Source organism: Mesoplodon bidens (genome assembly GCF_964165515.1).
Source record: "Mesoplodon bidens genome assembly, chromosome: 1".
In the NCBI taxonomy this organism is placed as follows: domain Eukaryota; kingdom Metazoa; phylum Chordata; class Mammalia; order Artiodactyla; family Ziphiidae; genus Mesoplodon; species Mesoplodon bidens.
The window spans coordinates 8,150,869-8,173,107 of NC_138176.1; the positions used below are offsets into that span (position 1 = coordinate 8,150,869).

General features: G+C 43.3%; 1 protein-coding gene across 3 annotated transcripts; it reads left to right on the forward strand.

The window, feature by feature from the left end:
• Positions 1 to 1,632: 1,632 nt before the first annotated feature.
• OAT (ornithine aminotransferase) lies at positions 1,633 to 22,239 on the forward strand. Of its 3 annotated transcripts, none has more exons than XM_081234136.1 (10): positions 1,633 to 1,722; positions 9,004 to 9,228; positions 12,560 to 12,784; positions 12,893 to 12,988; positions 15,715 to 15,842; positions 17,018 to 17,140; positions 17,804 to 17,932; positions 18,727 to 18,840; positions 19,612 to 19,756; positions 21,394 to 22,239. In XM_081234136.1, exons 2-10 carry the CDS (start codon positions 9,033 to 9,035, stop codon positions 21,552 to 21,554), a joined length of 1,317 nt encoding a protein of 438 aa, XP_081090262.1. In that variant the 5' UTR covers positions 1,633 to 1,722; positions 9,004 to 9,032; the 3' UTR covers positions 21,555 to 22,239. The 3 variants fall into 3 exon arrangements, with proteins under 3 accessions (XP_081090262.1, XP_081090263.1, XP_081090264.1); XM_081234137.1 differs by having other exon boundaries at positions 1,676 to 1,756; XM_081234138.1 differs by lacking the exon at positions 1,633 to 1,722 and adding an exon at positions 7,041 to 7,123.

Sequence of the window (22,239 nt, forward strand, 5' to 3'; positions counted from 1 at the left end):
TAAGCCTAGGGTTGACAATGGTCTTCCCTGGTGCACTAGCCCCAGGTTACTTCTCTACCTCTTGTGGTTTACACTTAAATAATTCCTGTAACAAATACACCTCAATTTTCCATTTTGGAGTGTGCCGCCTGTTTCCAGTTGGGACCCTGACTGATCAGGGCGGTCTAATGGAACACGGCACTGATGTGCAGTCCTGTCCCCGCAGCTGTCTGTGATCACCCTCAGAGAAGGGGGGTGGCACACAGGACTGGGCTGTCCCTCACCTGTGGGATAACCCTGGGTAAGTCATTTTCTCACTCCCAGCTCTGTTTCCAATATTTAACAAAAATGCTGTAGACTGGGGCTTCCCTGGTGGCGCAGTGGTTAAGAATCCATCTGCCAGTGGAGGGGACACGGGTTCGCTCCCTGGTCCGGGAAGATCCCACATGCCGCGGAGCAACTCAGCCCATGCGCCAGAACTACTGAGCCTGCACTCTAGAGCCCACAAGCCACAACCACTGAGCCCGTGTGCCACAACTACTGAAGCCCACGCACTTAGAGCCCGTGCTCCACAACAAGAGAAGCCACCGCAATGAGAAGCCTCTGCGCTCGCTGCAACTAGAGAAAGCCCACGAGCAGCAGCGAAGACCCAACGCAGCCAAAAATAAAGATAAAAAAAAAAAATAAATTTTTTAATAAAGTCAAAAAAAATTTTTTTAAATGGTGTAGACTTCACGGTGTCCAGGTTCCTTATGATTCTTTTTTAAAAAAAATAAATTTATTTATTTTTGGCTGCATTGGGTCTTCAGGCAAGCAGGGGTTCCTCTTTGTTGCGGTGCCCTCAGACTTCTCATTGCTGTAGCTTCTCTTGCTGTGGAGCACAGCCTCAGTAGTCGTGGCATGTGGGCTTAGTTGTTCCGAGGTAAGTGGGATCTTTCCTGACCAGGGTTTGAATCCATGTCCCTTGCATTGGCAGGCGAATTCTTAACCACCGAGCCACCAGAGACGCCCTCCCTCATGATTCTAAAATGAGGTTATCCTGGCCTATCCATTCTCAGTTCTGCGTTTCTAACGGGTTGTGGAGGGCGCCGCAGACAAACTTACAGTGTGTTGCCATCATTTCAGTATCTGAAACCACGAGGAGGTGGACAGTGTGTTTTCCACTGCAGTAATGACATATGCAGATGGGTTCAGAAGCGCAACAGCACTACAGCACACCAGGGTTCAAGGACATGGTGGGCGCGACTTTGCCTGGGGCCGGGAAGGGCTGGCGCCGCGCACACGTAAGGCTCCGCGAGGCAAAGGCCTGGGAGCGCGGCCGGGGAACGCAGGGCTGGAAGTCCAGCCTGCCGTCCAGCCCCGTGAGGCGGGGGCCCAACCAACGTTTCATCCCTTCGGACCTTGTTTTCCCGCCAACAAAGGGAGGGCAGTGAGCGACCGAGGGAAAAGCACTGGCTAGGCAGGCGCCCGAACGCAGTGAACCGATGGCGGCCCGGAACAGCTCGGCCCTGAAGGCGCGGGAGGGGCTCGAACCTGCGTTACAGTCGGAGCCTGTGAAGCGCAGCGGGGCGGAGGGCGGGCCCACGGCGATTGGTGCTCAGCCCTCTGCCGCCAGCCAATGGGAAGCGAGGGCGTCCCGGGGGCGGGGCAGAAGCTTCATCTTAAGGTCTGTGACGCGTTGCCGTCGCCGTAGTTGTTCAGTTGGCGCTGCGTTTCCCGGCTTCGTCTCCGAGGTGCCGCCAGGTATCCGCGCACGCGCCGCGGGGCCGGGGCTCGGGTGGGTCTCCGGCGCCCCGGGCCGCGGCTGGTTGGAGGGCTGGCGTGGGCGGCTTCGGTCCCGGGTTCGGGGGAAGCCGGCTGAGGGGGCGCGCTGGGCCTTGACCGGCAGGCAGGCTCCGCCTCCGCAGCGGGTTTGCGCTGCCGGCGGTGGGCACCGGGATACCGGGGGTCGGAGAGCAGCCGGCCCGCACGCAATCCGGGCGTGCAGGGGCGCGGCGCATCCCGGCAGGGAGCAGCGGGCGAGGGAGGCAGAAAGAGAGAGGCTGTGGATGTGGCACCTCCGCCTGCCCGAGCGGGCGGAGCCGGGCCGGCCCCTCGGCACGCGGCCCATGGGGGCGGGCGCTCTGCCCTCACGGCCCGCAGTCCACGAACCCGTGCCGCGGCCCCAGGGCCCCCGGGGTCTCTACGCCTCGACCCTGAGCCTCTCCGGCGCCTCCGGGTTTCCGGGGAGGAAGCCTTTAGGGCGCCGGCGCGTGGGACTGGGGCTTTGGGCCCCGCGAGCACACTGGGTTCCTGACGTCGGCCAGGAGAGCGCATTCTGGACGCGCGGGACTGCTCAGTAAACGGTGAATTTTTGCCTCCGGGGGCGGCGCCGACTATCGAGACTGGGTCCGAGTCCTTCCGGGCAGCTCCTTGGCCCTGCAGCCTACCTGCTCATCTCTCCCCTCCCGCAACCTATCTTCTTTTCCCTTCCAGCCTTTGTCCAAATAAAAAAGTCAGACGTAGAGCCTTACCTTACAGTAACGTGCAGGTTTAATTACATGGTGTCAGGGTATTGGGGTCAACAGGGCTTTCAGCGCGAAGACTTCCTCCCTCGAGTTTCTTTGCCAACAGTGCTGAGCATGAATAAATTCTGGTTGATTTCATTGGGACACTTGTGCTCGGTGACCCACAGCCTCCTCCCTTTGTCACTGTATCTCTTACCTTCTTGGTGTTCAGTTTTACCTCTTCGATAAGGTGATCAATTAAGGCGGAAAAGACGGAGGAGTGACTTTGGAATGAAGTGGCTTTAATAAATTACTAAACTCCAGGTTCTCAATTCTAAATCTTCGGATTTCTAAGAGTAGGAGTTTCTGTAGGTAAACTAGTTCTCTCAATTTGAATTTGGAGCTGTTCTTTAGGTATGTAATCCAAATTCTTCATCTTACTCATCTGAAAGAAACAATAGACTTCTTTCATTAAAATATCCTGGTACCGTCTTCAGAGAATCTAGTTCCTGACTATGAAAAAGATCCAAGTAGGAAAGCAAATCTTTTAATAAGGACAAGATTTAAATAATAAAGCTTATTGTTTTGGGTTTGCAGTTTTTCCATGGTGTTCGAGATAAGTTTTGAATCTGCTCCCCCCAAAACCCAGTATAACTTTAAAAAAAAAAGTTATTTATTTATTTTTGGCTGCATTGGGTCTCTGTTGCTGCACGCCGGCTTTCTCTAGTTGCGGCGAGCAGGGGCTACTCTTCATTGTGGTGCTTTGGGTTCTTATTGAGGTGGCTTCTCTTGTTGCGGAGCACGGGCTCTAGGTGCGCGGGCTTCAGTAGTTGTGGCACACGGGCTCAGTAGTTGTGGCATGCAGGCTCTAGAGCACAGGCTCAGTAGTTGTGGCGCACGGGCTTAGTTGCCCCACGGCATGTGGGGTCTTCCCGGACCAGGGAGCGAACCCCTGTCCCCTGCATCGGCAGGCGGATTCTTAACCACTGTGCCACCAGGGAAGTCACAAACCCAGTATAACTTTGAATGGTGAAAATTCTTGAAAAGACTTTTTTCCTCAAAGAGGCTATATTTGTATTACCACCCCCACTCTCTGCCTTTATTACAGTTACTTGTGGGCATATTTTATGCCCTTTCCTGAGTTCCTGGGGATGGGTGAAATCTACATTTAAAAATAGTGATGAGTGGATTTTGGAGGTGTGTGGAGGGAATGATCCAATGGAGCCAATCCTTTTTCAGTAGTAATGCCTAAGGTGTTTGCCAGTGGCGCACTTGAGCTGACTTTGAGCCAGATTATGTAAAAAAAAAAAGGCCAAAAAACTTTTGTTGGCCGAACTTTCCAAGAAAGACTGTACTTTTGAATGGTTGCCTCAAGAAAGGTAAATATTTGACAAATGTAGTAAAACCAAATTTATTCCTCAAGTAGAATATTTTAAGTGGCTTTTTGATGAATTTAATGACGGTTTTTCTTTCAGAGTGATTTAAAAAATAGTATTTCATAAGTATATGCTAAATGAACTCTTCAAAATGCAGCGTTTTATGGAATTCTATTTTAGGTATGTTCTAGTATAGATAGGATGGATTAGATTGGCCAATAGTAGCTTGAAGAAGGACCTTGTTAACTGTATCACTGAAAACATTCAGTGTTAAAATGTTTGCTGTCAATAACAATTTGTTCTCTTCTCCAGGACCTGAGTGTGGGCCTAAGTTAAATGCACAGCCTGGAGTGAAATGATCTAATGAAGTGAACTCTTGATGGAAAGGTCATTCTTGTTGACGTCATGCTAGCCTCCTGTTAGAGTTAGACTCAGCTCTGTCTGTTAGGAGTGGGTGATTTAATCGTCTCTCTGGATGGCCTTGCTATTTGTCACTACCTTGACTGCCTCGCAAGTCCTAAGTCTGTTTAGGAATGACCTCGTTTATTTGACAGACAAGGAATCCCCAAACCTGGGCTAGGTTCTGGGGATGCAAAGTGAATTTTAAGACATAGTTACTGTCCTTTTAAGGAGCCTAGTAGGAGTCTAGTAAGGGGACAGGTGTGAAAACAAGTGCCCTGAAGTGTTAGGACCTGTGACAAAAATCTGTGCAAGGGTCCTGGGAGCCTTCAGAAGGTCTAATGTGGTAAATTCCCTAGGGAAGGGTGAAAAGCTAATGTGTATAGTATTTATGCATAGAAAAAAGTTAAAAGTTAATGGTTACCTCCTAAATATGAAACTGCAGGTCATTTTCTTGTGTTTCTAATTTTTTTTTCAATAGAAAAAAATTTTTAGAAGAACAAAAGCTGCAGTTTAAAAAGGAAACCCTGGCACTGTTTTTTTTTTTTTTTTTAATATTGCAGAAATTGGCTAATTCCCTTATGAATTTAAGAGGGAACTAACTGAGTGGCTATTTTGTGCTAAGTTTGGTGCTTTAAAAAATGATCTCATTTAATCCTCAGTAATGGCCTTGAATGGCTTCAACTTCATTTTGCAAATGGGGACATTGAAGCTAAAAAAAAAATTGACAAAATCATCCAAATAGTTACTCTTAGTAGCCTCAGCTAGAATTTACATCCTGGTCTCCAAACGCTGAGGAGCTTACGCTCTCCTCTCCTGGTTTTCCGGGCCTTTCTGGAAGGGGAAGTTGTTGATGTTGGCTGGTTTAATGCCTCCTTAATTCTGTTCTGGTATTTCTTGTGTTGTGCCAGGCACAGTAACTTGAACCCAGAAGGTTTTTGAATAGAAATGTGCCTACAGGGCCCTAGTGCATCTGATGCATCGGACCACAGGACCCCTCGAATTAAATATTCAGAGTTCACCTTAAAAACCTTAATTAAGCACAAGTATTAGTAATGTTTTGGATGTTACTCTTTTGTTAGTAAGTTGTAGTTATATATATATATTTTTTTTCTTTAAATTTATTTATTTTTATTTATTTTATTTCTGGCCGCGTTGGGTCTTTGTTGCTGTGCACGGGCTTTCTCTAGTTGCGATGAGCGGGGGCTACTCTTCTATGCCGAACGCATTCTTCTCTTTACAGTGGCGGCTTTTGTTGCAGAGCACGGGCTCCAGGCATGCGGGCTTCAGTAGCTGTGGCACGTGGGCTCTAGAGCGCATGCTCAGTAGTTGTGGCGCACGGGCCCAGTGGCTCTGCGGCATGTGGGATCCTCCCGGACCAGGGCTCGAACCTGTGTCCCCTGCATTGGCAGGTGGATTCTCAACCATTGCGCCACCCGGGAAGTCCACACTGTAGTTATATTTTAATAAGACTGCCTGAACTCAGCATATAAATGGGTATCTTGTCCCATTTCTTTTGCGAATGAGCTGAGCAAATGTGTAAAATGAAAATGTTGAATTTAGATAATTTCAAAGATTCCTTTCACTCACAATATTGTGTCAACCTGTTAATTAGAAGATGCTGTTGAGAGAGTTTTTAGTATTTTTTTTAATACCTCTCTCTTTTTTAATTAAAATTTTTTTTTAGTGCCTCTCTGCCAGGTTCTAATGAGGTCACAGAGCTGTAGACCCTGATAGCAAAATCATAGAGAATAGTTTTTATTTTAGAATTTGACCCTGCCCCCTAGAAAGAGACGACTTTTAAGATCTAATTGCTGTAATCCATCCAGGCAGCACTTCCAGAGGTAGTGACTTATGCCTTTCTTTTAACTACTCCCAGCTGAGCTGTTTTGGCCACCATCACAATCTGTTTTCTCAAAGCTTCTCAGAACTCTTTCTTTTTCTCCTACTTTGGTTTTCTTTGTTGCTAAGCTTTCTTTGTCTAATGTGACAACCTAGGCAGACATTCAGTTTCATTTTTAATAACTTTTTCTGATAATAAATATGATTTTTTAAATTGAATATAGTTGATTTACAACGTTGTGATTATAAATGTAATTCTTGATCATTAGGAAACATGGAAAATATAGAACAGTAGAAAGATAACCACGGTGAACTTCCTTGTGTATAGTATTTTTTGTAGAGTTGAACATGATTTTATTTTCTTCACTTAAACATATCCTAAAACATCTCTCCATGTCATTAAAAACTAATGATTTTAAATGACAATATATTATGTATGTGATTATGTTGAGCCATTCTCATATAGTTGAACATCTTTTATTTATGAATGTTTTGCTACGTTCCTGAGTGTTTCTTTAGGATAGAATCTTGAGAGTGAAATTAGTGGTCTTAGAGCGCAAACATATCTAAGGCTTTTATTATGGTTACAGTCCTTTTCAGAAAGTGTTTCAGTTTAAAGTATATCTAAGTAGCTCTGTGTATTATTGCTGATTTGATCAAGGCAAAAATTAATGTGTTGTTTTGACTTTTTAGTTGGTCAAACAGAGCATTAATTCTAACTGAGTCTCAAGAGATAGAGTTAAAATCAATGTTTTAGACTTAGTATTTTGGAGAAGTTCTGTGTAGTGTAACTAGAATTTTTGCATTTTTGCTAGCGGCTATCTCCAGTGTAATGATTCTTACGTAACTTGTTTGTTGTTAATACATAATTCTTTGAAGTAAAATCTGGTGGAAACTAGGTACCACCTCCTTCAAAAAATGCACTTATGCATATAATTCTGCATTTTATTTCAGTAGTTATTGGACCCTCTGAAGACTGTCGCTGGATCTCGGGCTAAAAATCTGTATTCTAATCTGAACTGTGTGAAGCAGGGTTAGCTGGTGAGTCTTGGCAAACCAGAGTGCTGGATTTTGTGTAGCGGATTCCTGAACATACTGGTTTTACTGGGTAGTGCCAAGTTGAAAGGGAAACAAGGCAAACTCCAAGTATTAGGTTTTGCTAATTGGGCAGCTCAGACTGAGTGCTGGGAGATATTGCGTGGTCTGACGTGTCATTAATAGAGTTCCGTTGAAACATGAGTTAACTAGTCTTTTAAAAAAATAAGTACAGACATATTAAGTATGCCTAGTGTTCGGCAGCTTTCCACTCATCTTGAATGTATCTTTACAAAACATTCCCCCCTCCCCCGACATGACTGCTCTGTATTTCCCCCAATTTCCTTGTTATTCTTAGTTTCTTCTGTGGCTCAGCCTGTACTTCATGGCTTATCATGACTATTAATGGTTATGCAGCCGTGTGAAGCACTGTGGTGAGGGCTGGTTCTAGGGCCGGTGCTGGTGGGATGAGAGAAGCTGTGAAGCTGAAATAATATATAAATAGATTTGAATAAATGCCAGTTTGCTCAGTGATATTTAGGATTTATGACTAAACTTTTTAGCTCATTGTACCAACAGTTTGATGTTCTCTAGCTCCTAATCGCCTTTTTCTCATTTACATAGTTGCTTTTGTGGTGCAGTTTCTTCTGGGAATTAATTTTATAGCAACAGCCATCCTAGCGGAGTAGGCGGTTTCTCTTGGGAGTTGTACCTTTGCATCTCATATGTTTTGTTTTGTTTTGTCTTTGGTCTGTTTCACTTACTGTAAAAGCTCTTCAAAGGCTGTTTGTTATAAATGAAAAAAACATTTTCCCCCGTCTTTTTACCTTTCACCTTTGTTTATGATAATTTTGACCTATAGAAGTTTTAGATAATTGTGGCTAAATAACTGACTTTTATTACCTTTTGTAGTTCCTGTCTTTACACTTAAAAAGCCTTTCCCATCCCCCAAGAAATGTCTTTTTCCTCCCCACCCCTGTTACTTTTGCTTTATAGGATGGTCCACCAAATTCTTCCCTAATTTCCTCACTCTTTGCACAACGGGGGGGCCAAGTAGATACGCAAAGTAGTTCTCAGTCCCGCTGTCCCCTCCCCCAGGACTACCCCCGGGGCAGCCGGCTTCTCTGATTTGGTCTCTGCCTCTGGGCTCTGATCTGCGATCCAGCTGAGAGTCTTACACCCCCGCATAAATACCTTTTGAATGGTTGTTCAGCTCTTGAGGCCCTGTGCCGCCCAGCCTTGCCCAACTGCCCCAGAGACCGTCGGGTGGTACAGAAGGGTGTTCGTGAGAAGTAAAAGCCCTCCTGCTTTTTAGCGTTCTTGCTTGTTCTCTTAGACTTCTAGCCCGGAGCACTTGGTGCACATCCCACTTGTTGGGGTTTAATGTCAATGTTCATATACTTGTTCCCTTTGTTGGCCTTCAAGCTCCCCAAAGGCAGAGGTTGTCTTAGTTCTCTTTTTTGTTTTTTCATTTTATTTTAGTTTTTTAATTAAAAATTTAAATACAATTTTTTTTTTTTTTTTTTTTTTGGCCGTACGCGGGCCTCTCACTGTTGTGGCCTCTCCCGTTGCGGAGCACAGGCTCCGGACGCGCAGGCTCAGCGGCCATGGCTCACGGGCCCAGCCGCTCCGCGGCATGTGGGATCTTCCCGGACCGGGGCACGAACCTGTGTCCCCTGCATCGGCAGGCGGACTCCCAACCACTGCGCCACCAGGGTAGCCCTAAATACAATTTTTAAAGGTTCCTTTCCATGTACAGTTATCACCTTAGTTCTCTCCGTATTTTTCTGATTCTTTGGTAAATGTTCAACACATAGTTCATGAGTTGACATCTGTCTGCGCTGGGAAGGTTCTTATTCTCTATGCCTTCTCTTTTCTTTGGACAGGCTGGTGATATTCCTACTTGAAGGACATCATGTTTTCCAAACTAGCACGTTTGCAGACTGTTGCTGTCCTCCGTGGAGTTCATTCTTCAGTGGCTTCTGCTACATCTGTTGCAACTAAAAAAACAGTCCAAGGCCCTGCATCCTCTGACTACATTTTTGAACGGGAATCTAAATATGGTGCCCACAACTACCACCCTTTACCTGTGGCCCTGGAGAGAGGGAAAGGTATGTCCAACCCTTCCCACCCCCGCCCCTTTTACTTGCTTTACATTTTTGTAAAAGTTGCTTTTATATTTTCTCACTATACATTTTTCTAGATGCATTTAATTTCTATATTGCAGGTACGATTAATGCAGCATTTTTGAGTGTGTGTTGCTTGCTGTGTTAGGTACTGTGGGGACTGCAAAGTCATGATGGACCTTTGCCAGGAGGGAGTGTACGATACATCAATAAAGTACTGTAATATTGCTGTCATTTTTTCCTTTAACTTTTATTTTGGCATAATTTTAAACTTAAAAGCTGCAACAGTAGTATCTATATTTTTCTTTTACTCTTCACCCAGATCTCCCAAGGGCTAACCGTTTTACCACATTTGCTTAATCTTCTTTTTCTCTCCAGACACACATACGCAATACATTTTTTTTCTTGAACTTGTTTCAGAGGAAGTTGCAGACATGATGCCTCCTTACCCCTAAATACTTAGTGTGCCTTTCCTGAAATACAAGGACTTTCTCTTAGGTAACAAAGTGTAACGATCAAAGTCAGGAAATTAACATTGACACAGCACTATTCTGGAATCTACAGCCCTGATCCAGATTTTACCTGTTGTCCTGAGTAGCAAAAGAAAATCTCAGATCATGGGTTGCATTCAGTTTTCAGGTCTGTTTAGTCTAATCCAGCACAATTCCTCAGTCTTTGTCTTCTTGACCTTGATATTTTTGAAGAGTACAGGCCAGTAATTTTTAGTATAAACCTCAATTTGGGGTTGACTGGTAAGGTAGTGTCTGCCAGGCTTCTCCAGTGCAAAGTTCTGTTTTTCCCTTTTAAATGTCTTGTGGAGACATGATTTGAGACTGCAAATATCCTGTTACTCATCAAATTTTTGCTCCCACTTTTAGCATCCATTAATGATTCTTAACCTGAATAAATGATTACTGATTGTTGCCAAGTGGTGATTTAATCCACATTTTGAAATAACAACCATAACCAAATAAAGCCAAAGTTTATTACTTAGCTTTTGGCCAGAAGATGATGCATAACAGTATTAAACATTTTAATCATTTGCCTGTATTTTTTATTTGGGACCAGTACTGTAGTGTAGATAAAGCTCCTTCTGAACAAATGAAAATCTAGGTTTATATATTACAAAATTGGAAGCAGTTTGGTTTGCAAAAGTATTCTCTACTTAGAGTAGCAGAGTGCACTCTAGAATCTGACTGCCTGGGTTCGAGTCCTGGTTGCATGTGTGCCAGCTGGGGCTAGTTATAATCTAAGCATCTACTCTGTACTATAGGGATGGTAACACTCATAGGGGTTTTTGATGAGATAAGGGACAAAAGCACCTACCACAGTATGTTAAGTACATGGTAAAAATTAGGTGTTAAGCCCCTAATACATTTTAATATCTATGATCAACTTAAAAAAATTGTTGTAAAATGTACATGACATAAAATTTACCATTTTAACCACGCAGTTCAGTGGCATTAAGTACATTTACAATGTTGTACAACTCTCACCTCTAGCTCGTTCTAGAAGATTTTTTATTATCCCCAAAGGAAACCCCATACACATTGAACAGTCACTCCTCATTCCTTCCTTCCCCTAGAGCCTGGCAGCTACTAATCTGTTCTCTGTTTCTATAGATTTGCCTGTTCTGGATATTTCATATGAATGGAATCAGACAATATGTGACCTCTTGTGTCTGGCTTCTTTCACTTCGCACAATGTTTTCAAGGTTTATCCACGTTGTAGCATGCGTCAGTACTTCATTGCTATTTATGGTTGAATTATATTCATTTTATGGATACACCACACGTTTGTCCATTCATCAGTTGATGAATGTTTGGGTTATTTCCACCTGTTGGCTATTTCGAGTACTGCTGTGAGCATTGGTGCGCACGTTTCTGTTTGAACACCTGTCTTCCGCTTCTTTTTTCCTCCCCTTCTTCCTAGGAGTGGGATTGCTGGGTCATATGGTAGTTTATGTTTAACTTGTTGAGGAACCACCAAACAGTTTTCAGCAGCTCTTGCACCATTTACATTCCAACTAGTGATAGAGGAGAGTTTCAATTTCTCCACATCCTTGTCAATTCTTGTTTTCCTTTTTAAGAAAATAACCATCCTAGTGGGCATAAAATGCTATCATTGTGGTTTTGGTTTGCATTTCTCTAATGACTAATGATATTCAGCATCTTTTCATGTGCTTGTTGGTCATTTGTATATCTTCTCTGGAGAAATGTCCATTCAAGTTCTTTGCCCATTTTTTAATTGGATTGTATGTCTTTTTGTTGAGTTCTAGGAGTTCTGGATACTAGATCCTTATTAGGTAGATATATGATTTGGAAATATTTTTTCCCATTCTGTTGGTTTTTACAGTCAACCAGTTGATTTTTATGTTATGCATAACTTCTTCCTTTAAATTCCAGCTTTAAATTCCAAACTTCGGTTTTCCAGGAATAAAGGTTCCAGTTTTCCAGGAATAAAAGGTTTCACTCCAGAGTTATAAAATCTCTTCTTGTTATGTGGGTTTTTTTAAAATGGTGTTTTTTTGTTTTTATATTTATTTATTTATTTAATTTATTTGGTTGCTCTGGGTCTTTGTTGCGGCAGGCGGGCTCCTTAGTTGCAGCTCGCGGGCTTACTTAGTTGTGGCTGGGAACTCTTAATTGTGGCATGCGTGTGGGATCAAGTTCCCTGACCAGGGATTGAGCCCTGACCCCCTGCATTGGGAGCTCGGAGTCTTAACCACTGTGCCACCAGGGAAGTTCCTTGTTTTTTGTCTTTTGTTTTTCCCAGTACGCGGGCCTCTCACTGTCGTGGCCTCTCCCGTTGCGGAGCACAGGCTCCGGACGCACAGGCTCAGTGGCCATGGCTGATGGGCCCAGCTGCTCCGCGGCATGTGGGATCTTCCCGGACCCGGGCACGAACCTGTGTCCCCTGCATCGGCAGGCAGACTCTCAACCACTGCGCCACCAGGGAAGCCCCAGGGAAGTTCCTCGTTATGCTGTTTTTGTTAAATGTGTAATTTGAAGCTGGACAGATAAAATATAATTCCTTATAAACCAAAGTTTATTATGCTTGAGCTAAAACATGCCTTAACCACAATTCTATGTTAACTAACGGTTCATACGTAGGTATTCAGAGGGCTGGCTAGCAGTCTTAGTCTTTTTTTTTTTTTTTTGTTCCCCGACCAGGAATCTAACCTGTGCCCCCTTGCAGTGGAAGCGCAGAGTCTTAACCGCTGGACCTCCAGGGAAGTCCCTGGCTAGCAGTCTTAATCTTTGAACTTTCTGTAATGTGGTGATTTTTCTAGAGTTATTTTCCTTATATATTTTAGGTATTTATGTTTGGGATGTAGAAGGCAGAAAATATTTTGACTTTCTGAGTGCCTACAGTGCTGTCAACCAAGGCCATTGTCATCCAAAGATTGTGAATGCTTTGAAGAGTCAGGCGGACAAATTGACCTTAACATCCAGGGCCTTCTACAACAACGTGCTCGGTGAATACGAGGAGTATGTTACTAAACTTTTCAACTACCACAAAGTTCTTCCTATGAATACAGGTAAAATGCTTCCTTTTTTTTTTTTTTTGTTAAATAGCCGAGAAAATCTTATAATTTTCCGATAGTTTAAAACATTTTTTAAAACGGAGAGATGTTCTCTTTTGGTAGGAGTGGAGGCTGGAGAGACTGCTTGCAAACTTGCTCGTAGATGGGGATATACCGTGAAGGGGATCCCGAAATACAAAGCAAAGATTGTTTTCGCAGGTATGTGAAATTCACCATTAACTGCTGTGACCGACAGGTACAACATCAGTTACCATTTTAATTTACTGATGAAATATTTCAGATGCGTTTGCCTCAGGTATTGTATGTTAATTGTTGAATGTTTCATAAAAGTGGAAGGATTTCCCTTCCTTGGGTTTATTTCCAAGTATTTCTTCATATGTGGGATTTTTCTCTCCGAAATAACTCCTACTCCTTCCTCCCTAAAATGAGTGACTATATGACTTGTTTCCCATCTGTTTATCTGATTTTTTTCATAGCGGTTTTCTGGTTAATTAGACGGTCTTGCCGATGGAGCACTTTTGTGAGGTTGTTGACGTTGGGTTGTGTTCAGGTGGGGCCGTGTCCTAGGTATGATCCGATGATTGAATCTTAGTATTTGAGGATTACTGTATCATGTCATTGGAAGCTGCTGGAAGAGGAGGGCTGGAGTTGCCCTGGGTATATTTCTGTGAATGGTTGAGAGGAATGACTTGAATCCTGATTGGGGAGACCAACAGTTAATCCAGATTATCCATATAGACTGACTTTGGGGATCTTGAAAATGATGGTCAATGGATAGGTTCTGACTTTTTTTTTTTTTTTTTTTTTTTGCGGTACGCGGGCCTCTCACTGTTGCGGCTTCTCCCGTTGCGGAGCACAGGCTCCGGACGCGCAGGCTCAGCGGCCATGGCTCACGGGCCCAGCCGCTCTGCTGCATGTGGGATCTTCCCGGACCGGGGCACGAACCCGTGTCCCCTGCATCGGCAGGCGGACTCTCAACCACTGCGCCACCAGGGAAGCCCCTGACTTTTTTTTAAAGCTCTGATTTTAGTTTTTTTAAACATAAAGTATGGGTAAGTTTGTCACTGCACAATGTGGTCAAGATTCATTTTTGTGATGGTTGAAATCATTAAATATTTTGCCTTGTGGACACACGCAGTTAAATTATAAACCCCGTGGTATAACAGAATCCAGAGTTCATCTAATGGCCAGCCGTAGTTGGTGTTTGGGGGTGGGGGTGACAGATTCCTGTTTCCGAAGTCTCTGCACAGCTCTGTGGTCTGCCATTTTGGAATCTTGTGCCTTAGTTGTAGGACAACAAAGCTGTCTCTTGCAAACAAAAATGGCATTTCTGGTGATTTCGTTCTTACAGACTGTGTCCAGTCTCTCTCACATTAGCACAGGGTGCAAAGGTGTTTCATCCAGGTGTTGAAAGAAGCTGGTGAGTCAGTGGGTGGAGACAGAAGACTCCCCAGCTGCATGTCCCTTATACTGCAGGGTAAGCTGCGGGGCATGAGACTCCTGAGGCCGATGCAGGAGAGCAAGTAGGCTTATGGTCTAGTGTGCGTTTTGTCTTAAGTCTGGGCAGGATCAATATGCTGTTGCTTGTGGACAAGTCAAGTGGGGATTATTCATAGTACTCATAGCTGAGAGAGACTTTGCAAGGGTAGTATTTATGGATGCTTTGAAGCCAACTTAGAATAATTCAGTACTGGGTTAATTGAGTTGCTGCTGGCAGAAGTGGTGGGAAGATATTAAAAAACAAAACAAAGCACAACACGTGGGAGACCCTCCAAGCCTCTCTTATTCTACTGTTTCTTTTCTTCCTTGGGTTTAACCACATTGAAATTATGTTGTGCATTTGCTTCACTAGTTTACGTTGAGGTGTTTCTTCCCTATTAGCATAGAAGCTCCTTGAGGGCAGGGAGCTTGCCAGTCATCATTCTATCCCTGACACCTAGAATAGTGCCTGACATTATTATTTTTATTTTAATTAATTTATTTATTTTATTTATTTTTGGCTGCATTGGGTCTTCGTTGCTGCACGCGGGCTTCCTCTAGTTGCGGTGAGCGGGGGCTACTCTTCATTGCAGTGCGCAGGCTTCTCATTGCGGTGGCCTCTCTCGTTGCAGAGCATGGGCTATAGGACGCGCGGGCTTCAGTAGTTGTGGCACACGGGCTCCAGAGAGCAGGCTCAGCAGTTGTGGCGCATGGGCTCAGTTGCTCCGCAGCATGTGGGACCCTTCCGGACCAGGGCTCGAACCCGTGCCTCCTGCATTGGCAGGCGGACGCCCAACCACTGCGCCACCAGCGAAGCCCCGTGCCTGACATTATTAATCAGTCCTCAAATTATTAATGAAATAAATTAGTGGGTAAAAATTGTTCCTAAACAAAGGCAGATGTCTGTCTTTTAGCACATAACAACTTATAACAGCAAGGAAGGCAAATTGAAAGTGTTCGGACTGCTTGAGGATATTCTATCCAAATGAAATTTAAAATTCATTCTATTGAATAGTTAGCCTGTAGTGTTGGATTTTTAAAAGGAAAACTGCTAATTCTCTATGAAGGGTAGTCTCTTTCTCATATCACTATAATAAATGTGTCTAGAAAAACTGTCTGTAGAAAAACAAGCATTGAATGCTTCACTTGTTAGGGTTTGGGATTATTGAAAGAAAAGACAAATACCTATCCTTAGGGGCTATATATTATACTTTGGAGGCTCAGTAGAGAAGTGCCTAAAATAGTAATTGCAAGGCCAGACCTCAGTCATATGAACCAGGGTGTTTACTATCAGATTTTGTTTAAACAAATGAGCTCACTGGAGGCTCTCTAAAGCAAACCCTTGCTTTTTTGAAAATCAAGCTTCCTAGGGCATTTTGGGAGGAACAGTGCTTATTACATTGGGGGTTTGATTGAAATAATGACTGTTTATTTCTTCTTTCTAGCTGGAAACTTTTGGGGTAGAACATTGTCTGCTATCTCCAGTTCCACAGACCCAACCAGTTACGATGGTTTTGGACCATTTATGCCAGGTTTCGAAATCATTCCATATAATGATCTGCCTGCTCTTGAGGTACTTCATTTAGCATCATGGTGCTTTGGTTCATAGTAAATAGAACTTAAATTGGTTGAGTGTATGAATTAAAAACAGATATATGATTGTACTGAGAATCTGTTGTATTAAAGTTAGGCCAAGATTCACCCTTGTTCTCTGTAATGGTCAGTTAGTTTCCAAGTTTCCAACATGGGGAAACCAGGTTCTGTGGTCTAATCCTGACAACCAACTAACCACTTTAGATTTATCTCCTGCGTAAGTATTAACTTGGGTATTACGTGTTAATTACTTTAATAGACAAAATTAGTCAGTTTTCAGCCATTCAGCCAGCTTTTTAAAATTATGAAGTGGAAGAATTGTAAAGTAAAAAGATACACTTTTAATGTATCTATTTAATTTTTTTTTTTTTTTTTTTTTGGCTGCGGGGCTTTTGGGGTCTTATTTCCCTGACCAGGGTTCAAACCTGTGCCCCCCTGCAGTGGAAGCAAAGAGTCTTAAGCCCTGGACCACCAGGGAATTCCCTTTAATGGCTTTTTAAAAGGCCACTTTCATTATTATTATTATTTTTAACTTTATAAATTTATTTATTTATTTATTTATTTATTTATTTTTGGCTGCGTTGGGTCTTTGTTGCTGTGCGCAGGCTTTCTCTAGTTGTTGCGAGCAGGGGCTACTCTTCGTTGCGGTGCACAGGCTTCTCATTGCGGTGGCTTCTCTTGTTGCTGAGCACGGGCTCTAGGCGCACAGGCTTCAGTAGTTGTGGCACGCGGGCTCAGTACTTGTGGCTCACGGGCTCTAGAGTGCAGTCTCAGTAGTTGTGGCACACAGGCTTAGTTGCTCCGCGACATGTGGGATCTTCCCGGACCAGGGCTCGAACCCGTGTCCCCCGCATTGGCAGGCACATTCTTAACCACTGTGCCACCAGGGAAGTCCCTCATTAGTTTTTATTTACAGTACATTTAAGTATATATTAGAAAATAAAGGATGGAGTAGCTTAAAGCTGAGGTATTTAGAGCTTTTGGTAATTGAATGTCAGTCAGAAAAGTTATACTTTGAAGTCAGAATATAAGTTAGTGTGAAAACTTAATTTGCACACTTATCCTTAATGGGAAAATATGCGCATTATGTGATTTCAGATTTCCAAATAGGTTTGAAAGGAAGTTACTAAAACCATTTTCATGCTGTTTTTGTAGCGTGCACTTCAGGACCCAAACGTTGCCGCGTTCATGGTGGAACCAATTCAGGGTGAAGCAGGCGTTGTTGTTCCAGATCCAGGCTACCTTGTGGGCGTGCGAGAGCTCTGCACCCAGCACCAGGTCAGCCACCTGCACACCTGCCCGCCTGCCTGCCTGCCTGCCTCTCTTAGGGTTTGGCCGATAGGATAGATGCGAAGATTACATCACCTCTCCACTAGAGGGAGACTTCATTCTAAGAGCTGCAGAACTTTCTAGTGGTGATAGAACTTTCTAGCAGCAGGCTGCAAAGAAGCTGACTTTATCCTGGCTGAGCCCTGGCAGAGCTGCAGACGGCTGGGCCCTGCCCGCGGTTCCTTCCTCTCTGCTCCGGCAGCCTGTGCTCTCATCCTCCTCACACCCTCTGTTGTATCCCTTTGCTCCAGAGTGTAAGCTCTCTCTCCCTCTTTACTAATTAATGTTGTGGAATAAACAAGGGAATTTATTCCCAGAGAGTAGTTATGTTCAGAAGCCCCCCCCCCCAAAACCCTTTGCCTAAGTGCCTTACCACTTTGTAGAACAGTGCAAGATGGGCCTCTGGGGACTGAGTGGCCTGACACAGGAAGTAACTGTGTGTCTACAGGGTTTTCCCAGGACACTCTTGAAGTTGTGTGGGTAAGGAGAATGTTTTCACAGATCTGAGGGGATGTCAGAATGACATTTGTGCAGGGAAGAGTAAAATAAAGATCACCATTTCCCTGTGGAAGTGAAAATGATAATTAATGCTGTTTTGTTGTTTTCTAATAGGTTCTGTTTATTGCTGATGAAATACAGACAGGATTGGCCAGAACTGGTAGATGGCTGGCCATTGACCATGAAAACGTCAGACCTGATCTGGTCCTTCTAGGAAAGGCACTTTCTGGTGGTTTATACCCTGTAAGTCCAATGTTCAACCTCTCTTTCTCTTCCCTGTTCTCATGAATCCTTAAGATATTTTTACATTAGCCGACTGTGACAATAGTGCCCTTCTGATGGTTTGGTTTTACTTAGTGATATATATATATATATATATATATAGGTCACCTGGAATACGTGTAATAAAAACATTTCAGAGTTCCATGGGGTGACCCACTTAGTTATTTTAACTGAAGAATTGAGGGTGCCTTGGGATTTGCTCTGCTGCATTTGTTTTGGATGGAGACATTTTATCCCAAAAGTACTCCTGTAGACCTTTATGCTTTTTTCCCATAGTTCAGAGACATAGTATTACTAACTGTTTAAAACCATGACCGACCGATTAATGTAGAGATTGGAAAAAATTAATGTTGAACTGTAATTCCTTTCTTGGGTTTGCTGTTCAGAGCCAACAGTTGGTGTGGACTAAAGGGCTCTGAGTATATAGTGCAGAGCATTGTTTTCTAAACAGTGAAACAAAGCATTTCCCCTTGAGAGTGGAAAGAATTCTAAATTATATCACTGCAGAAATAGCTTTCTTCTTTTGGTTCTAAAATGCTATTCTGTGCCATAGAAGTGTGCCTGATGTGCTTGGAACGTGTTAGGGCATCACTCCGTTTGTCACTGCTAGTTAAGGTGGCAGATGTGTAGCACTTGTTGGTTGAAAGTTTATGTCAAATTTAGTACCAGCTTCATAAATATTGGTGTTCCTGGTAAGAATAAGAAGAGTTCGCCTGAGAAAAGACTTGGTCAGCACTGAAGTCTCTGTCTTTCAGGTATCCGCAGTGTTGTGTGACGATGAAATAATGCTGACCATTAAACCAGGGGAACATGGTTCAACGTATGGTGGCAATCCACTAGGCTGCCGAGTGGCCATCGCGGCCCTGGAGGTAAAAACGGATTGCAGCTGTACAGTAGCTAGTCCTGGAGGTAGTGTTGAAGTGCCTTTTAGGTTTGAGCCCACATAAGAAATGTAATAAGATTGCCGAGTATTACAGAACATGAAGTACAGAGGAAAGGGTTTAGGGGGAAGGCATTCTCAAAAAGTAATTTAACCTTGGCCTAGTAGACGGGAATCCTCTGGGGGCTTCCCAGGTTTGCAGTCTCCTGCGGCTTTTGGCCCATAGGCCCTGGCCTGTCCACATAGAACTCTCACTCAGTGACCGGGCGTGGCCTGTGAAGCCTCTGGCGTAGCACATGTGGCTTTTTGTTTTTGTTGTTAAAGTGTGGATTTGAATGCTTTTAGACTTATTCCTCAAGTGCCTACAAAAGGCATAAAATTATTATCTCTGAGGATGGACTTTTTAGGGAAAAAACAAAGGGAACTCTATTGCAGTTAAAGTATATTTAGTCCATTGATTTATTCACCTAAGAAGAAAATATATCAGTTGCATTAAACAAATTTTAATCCTTATTTTGCCACAGAATCAGATTGATTCTGGGTTTATGACTAAAGCAAGGCTCTGTCTGAGCTAGCGTATGTTAGATGATTAGAAATCAAACTGGTATAGGCTTTGGAAAATAGAAATGAAAGTTAAGTAAGTTACTCTGGTCTTTATCTGATCACGTTCTTCCTGTGCTTATAGTCCACATTCCCCTCCAAAGAACAATATAAAGGAAAAGGCAATCTTAATATTTGTGTAATTTCTCTTCAAACATAGGTTTTGGAAGAAGAAAACCTTGCTGAAAATGCAGAGAAAATGGGTATCATCTTGAGAAATGAACTCATGAAGCTACCTTCTGATATTGTAACAGCTGTAAGAGGAAAAGGATTATTAAATGCTATTGTTATTAGAGAAACCAAAGGTACGGAGACAAAATATTTTACAACATATTACTGTTATAGGAAGAGCTCAAAACACATTTGGTATTTTGTTTTCTTTTTTTTTTTTTTTTTTCGGTACGCGGGCCTTCCACTGCTGTGGTCTCTCCCGTTGCGGAGCCTGTGCAGGCTCAGCAATCATGGCTTACGGGCCCAGCTGCTCCGCGGCATGTGGGATCCTCCCGGACTGGGGCACGAACCCGTGTCCCCTGCATCGACAGGCGGACTCTTAACCACTGTGCCACCAGGGAAGCCCACGTTTGGTATTTTATCTGGTCGTTGGTTTCCTCTGTTTGAAACTGTTGACTGGCTTCCTATTGACCAAGTCTTTTAGGCTCTACCTAATACTGTTATTACCTGATTTATATTAATGGTCTTAAAAATATAGCTCTTTCCCGGCTTCCCTGGTGGTGCAGTGGTTGGGGGTCCGCCTGCCGATGCAGGGGACACGGGTTCGTGCCCCGGTCTGGGAAGATCACACATGCCGCAGAGTGGCTGGGCCCGTGAGCCATGGCTGCTGAGCCTGTGCATCTGGAGCCTGTGCTCCACAACGGGAGAGGCCACAACAGTGAGAGGTCCGCGTACCGCAAAAAAAAAAAAAAAAAAAAAAAAATATATATATATATATATATACATATATATATATATAGCTCTTTCCTACATGAAGGCACATATAACTAATTTCACCTATTTTCATTTCTTTAAGTCATTTGTTATTCTGCCTGAGGTTATTTATGCAGTACTTGGAGATTTCAGTTTATTTTCTGTTAGGAAGTCTGCGCAGAGCGCTTTGCAGTCCCATTTCCTCTTCACTCTCCTTTCCTCACTCACTTCCATACTTTGCGTATCAGTAGAGGTGGTAGGAGCAGTAGTGATAACAGGAATGATGATGATGACGTTGATAATGAAAACAACCCCAGCTGCCACTTAACAGCGTGTTTAGTATCTAACACATCATTTCTAATCCTTAAGCGATCCTTGCTGGATTTTCTTGCCCTAACCCTTCCTTTTAAAGCAGTGATTTCAACCTTGACTGCATTTTAGAATCACCTGGGGAGCTTTTTAACAAATTAATCCAAGCCTAGCCTCGATGCAGAGATATGGATTTGATGGGTCTGGAGTGGGGCCCAGACATTGGCTGCGACTCTTTCTGTGATTCCGATGCAGCCAGGGTTGAGTGTCGTGAGAGTCAAAATGACGCGAGTCTAGTTCTGCCAGCGCAGGAGGCAGATCCAGGTTAGGGATGTGTAGTGCTCACTGCGTTTTGAGTGTTGCTTATTCTATGCCAGTGACTTATCCGTATCATATACCCCAATTCTTTCTGTATTGGTTCCTTGTGTAATTCATTACATCTGCCTTAGCATGTAAGTGTTTTGCTAGGTCTTTTTCACTTACAAAAAACTAACAAAAACCATGTCTCATCATACCATTCAAACCACTGCTGAAAAATAACTTCATTTTTAAGAGTAAAAACAAAGCAAGCTTGCGACTCAGAGCTATGTTTCTTGAGTTAGGTACTGGGAATTCTGTTTTGCCAGGCTGCCCTTGCCTGTGCATGCTGCAAGGGAATGTTTAAACGTTTATCTTGGATCAGCATAAAAGTCTGACGGTTTTTCTTTAGATTATGATGCCTGGAAGGTGTGCCTGCGACTTCGAGATAATGGACTTCTGGCCAAGCCAACCCACGGTGATATCATCAGGTTTGCACCTCCACTTGTGATCAAGGAGGATGAGGTTCTGGAGGCCGTGGAAATCATTAACAAGACCATCTTGTCTTTCTGAGGGTGACAGTTTTCAGTGGTGCCTGGGAGCCAGCTGGAGACAGGCAGTTCATAAAGCTCCGAGTTTCTGCACTTAATGCAGGCATATTCCACTCCCCCATGTTAAGGGCTTCTTAAAAAATATATGTTTTTCAGTTCATACATAATAGAATGACATTTATAAACGTGCAGTTTGCTGTGTAACATAACTAAGAGAATGTCCTGGCATCTTATTTTCGATTGTGTGTGTGTGTGTGTGTGTGTGTGTGTGTGTGTGTGTGTGTGTCTGTGTCTGTGTGTGCTTTCTAAGGTGAGATGCATCTCTCTATATAGACAGCCTTTTAATCAAGCCCCTCAGCATAATTTATATATGTTTTAATAATTTCCTCGCTGGTATAAATTGTATTTGAAAAAGTTATAGGAGAGTATTGCATAGGAGATTAGCTTAACCTCATAAAGTTGAGTCATAGTCATTGAATCTTAGGAAGGATGAGTGGTTAAGCTTATATAAAATACTAGATTTAAGCAAACTCCATATTGGCTAGCACCAAGATGTATTCTATGGATGTCATTACTTTGAATTAAGAATTATTGTTTAACATTCCTAGATTACGTTTTATGTTTTAAGTGTTTGATATAATTTGTAAAAAGTGTTTATTTTCAGTGTTTCTTTAAATTTAAAATAAAGCTCATATTTAAAATGTCTA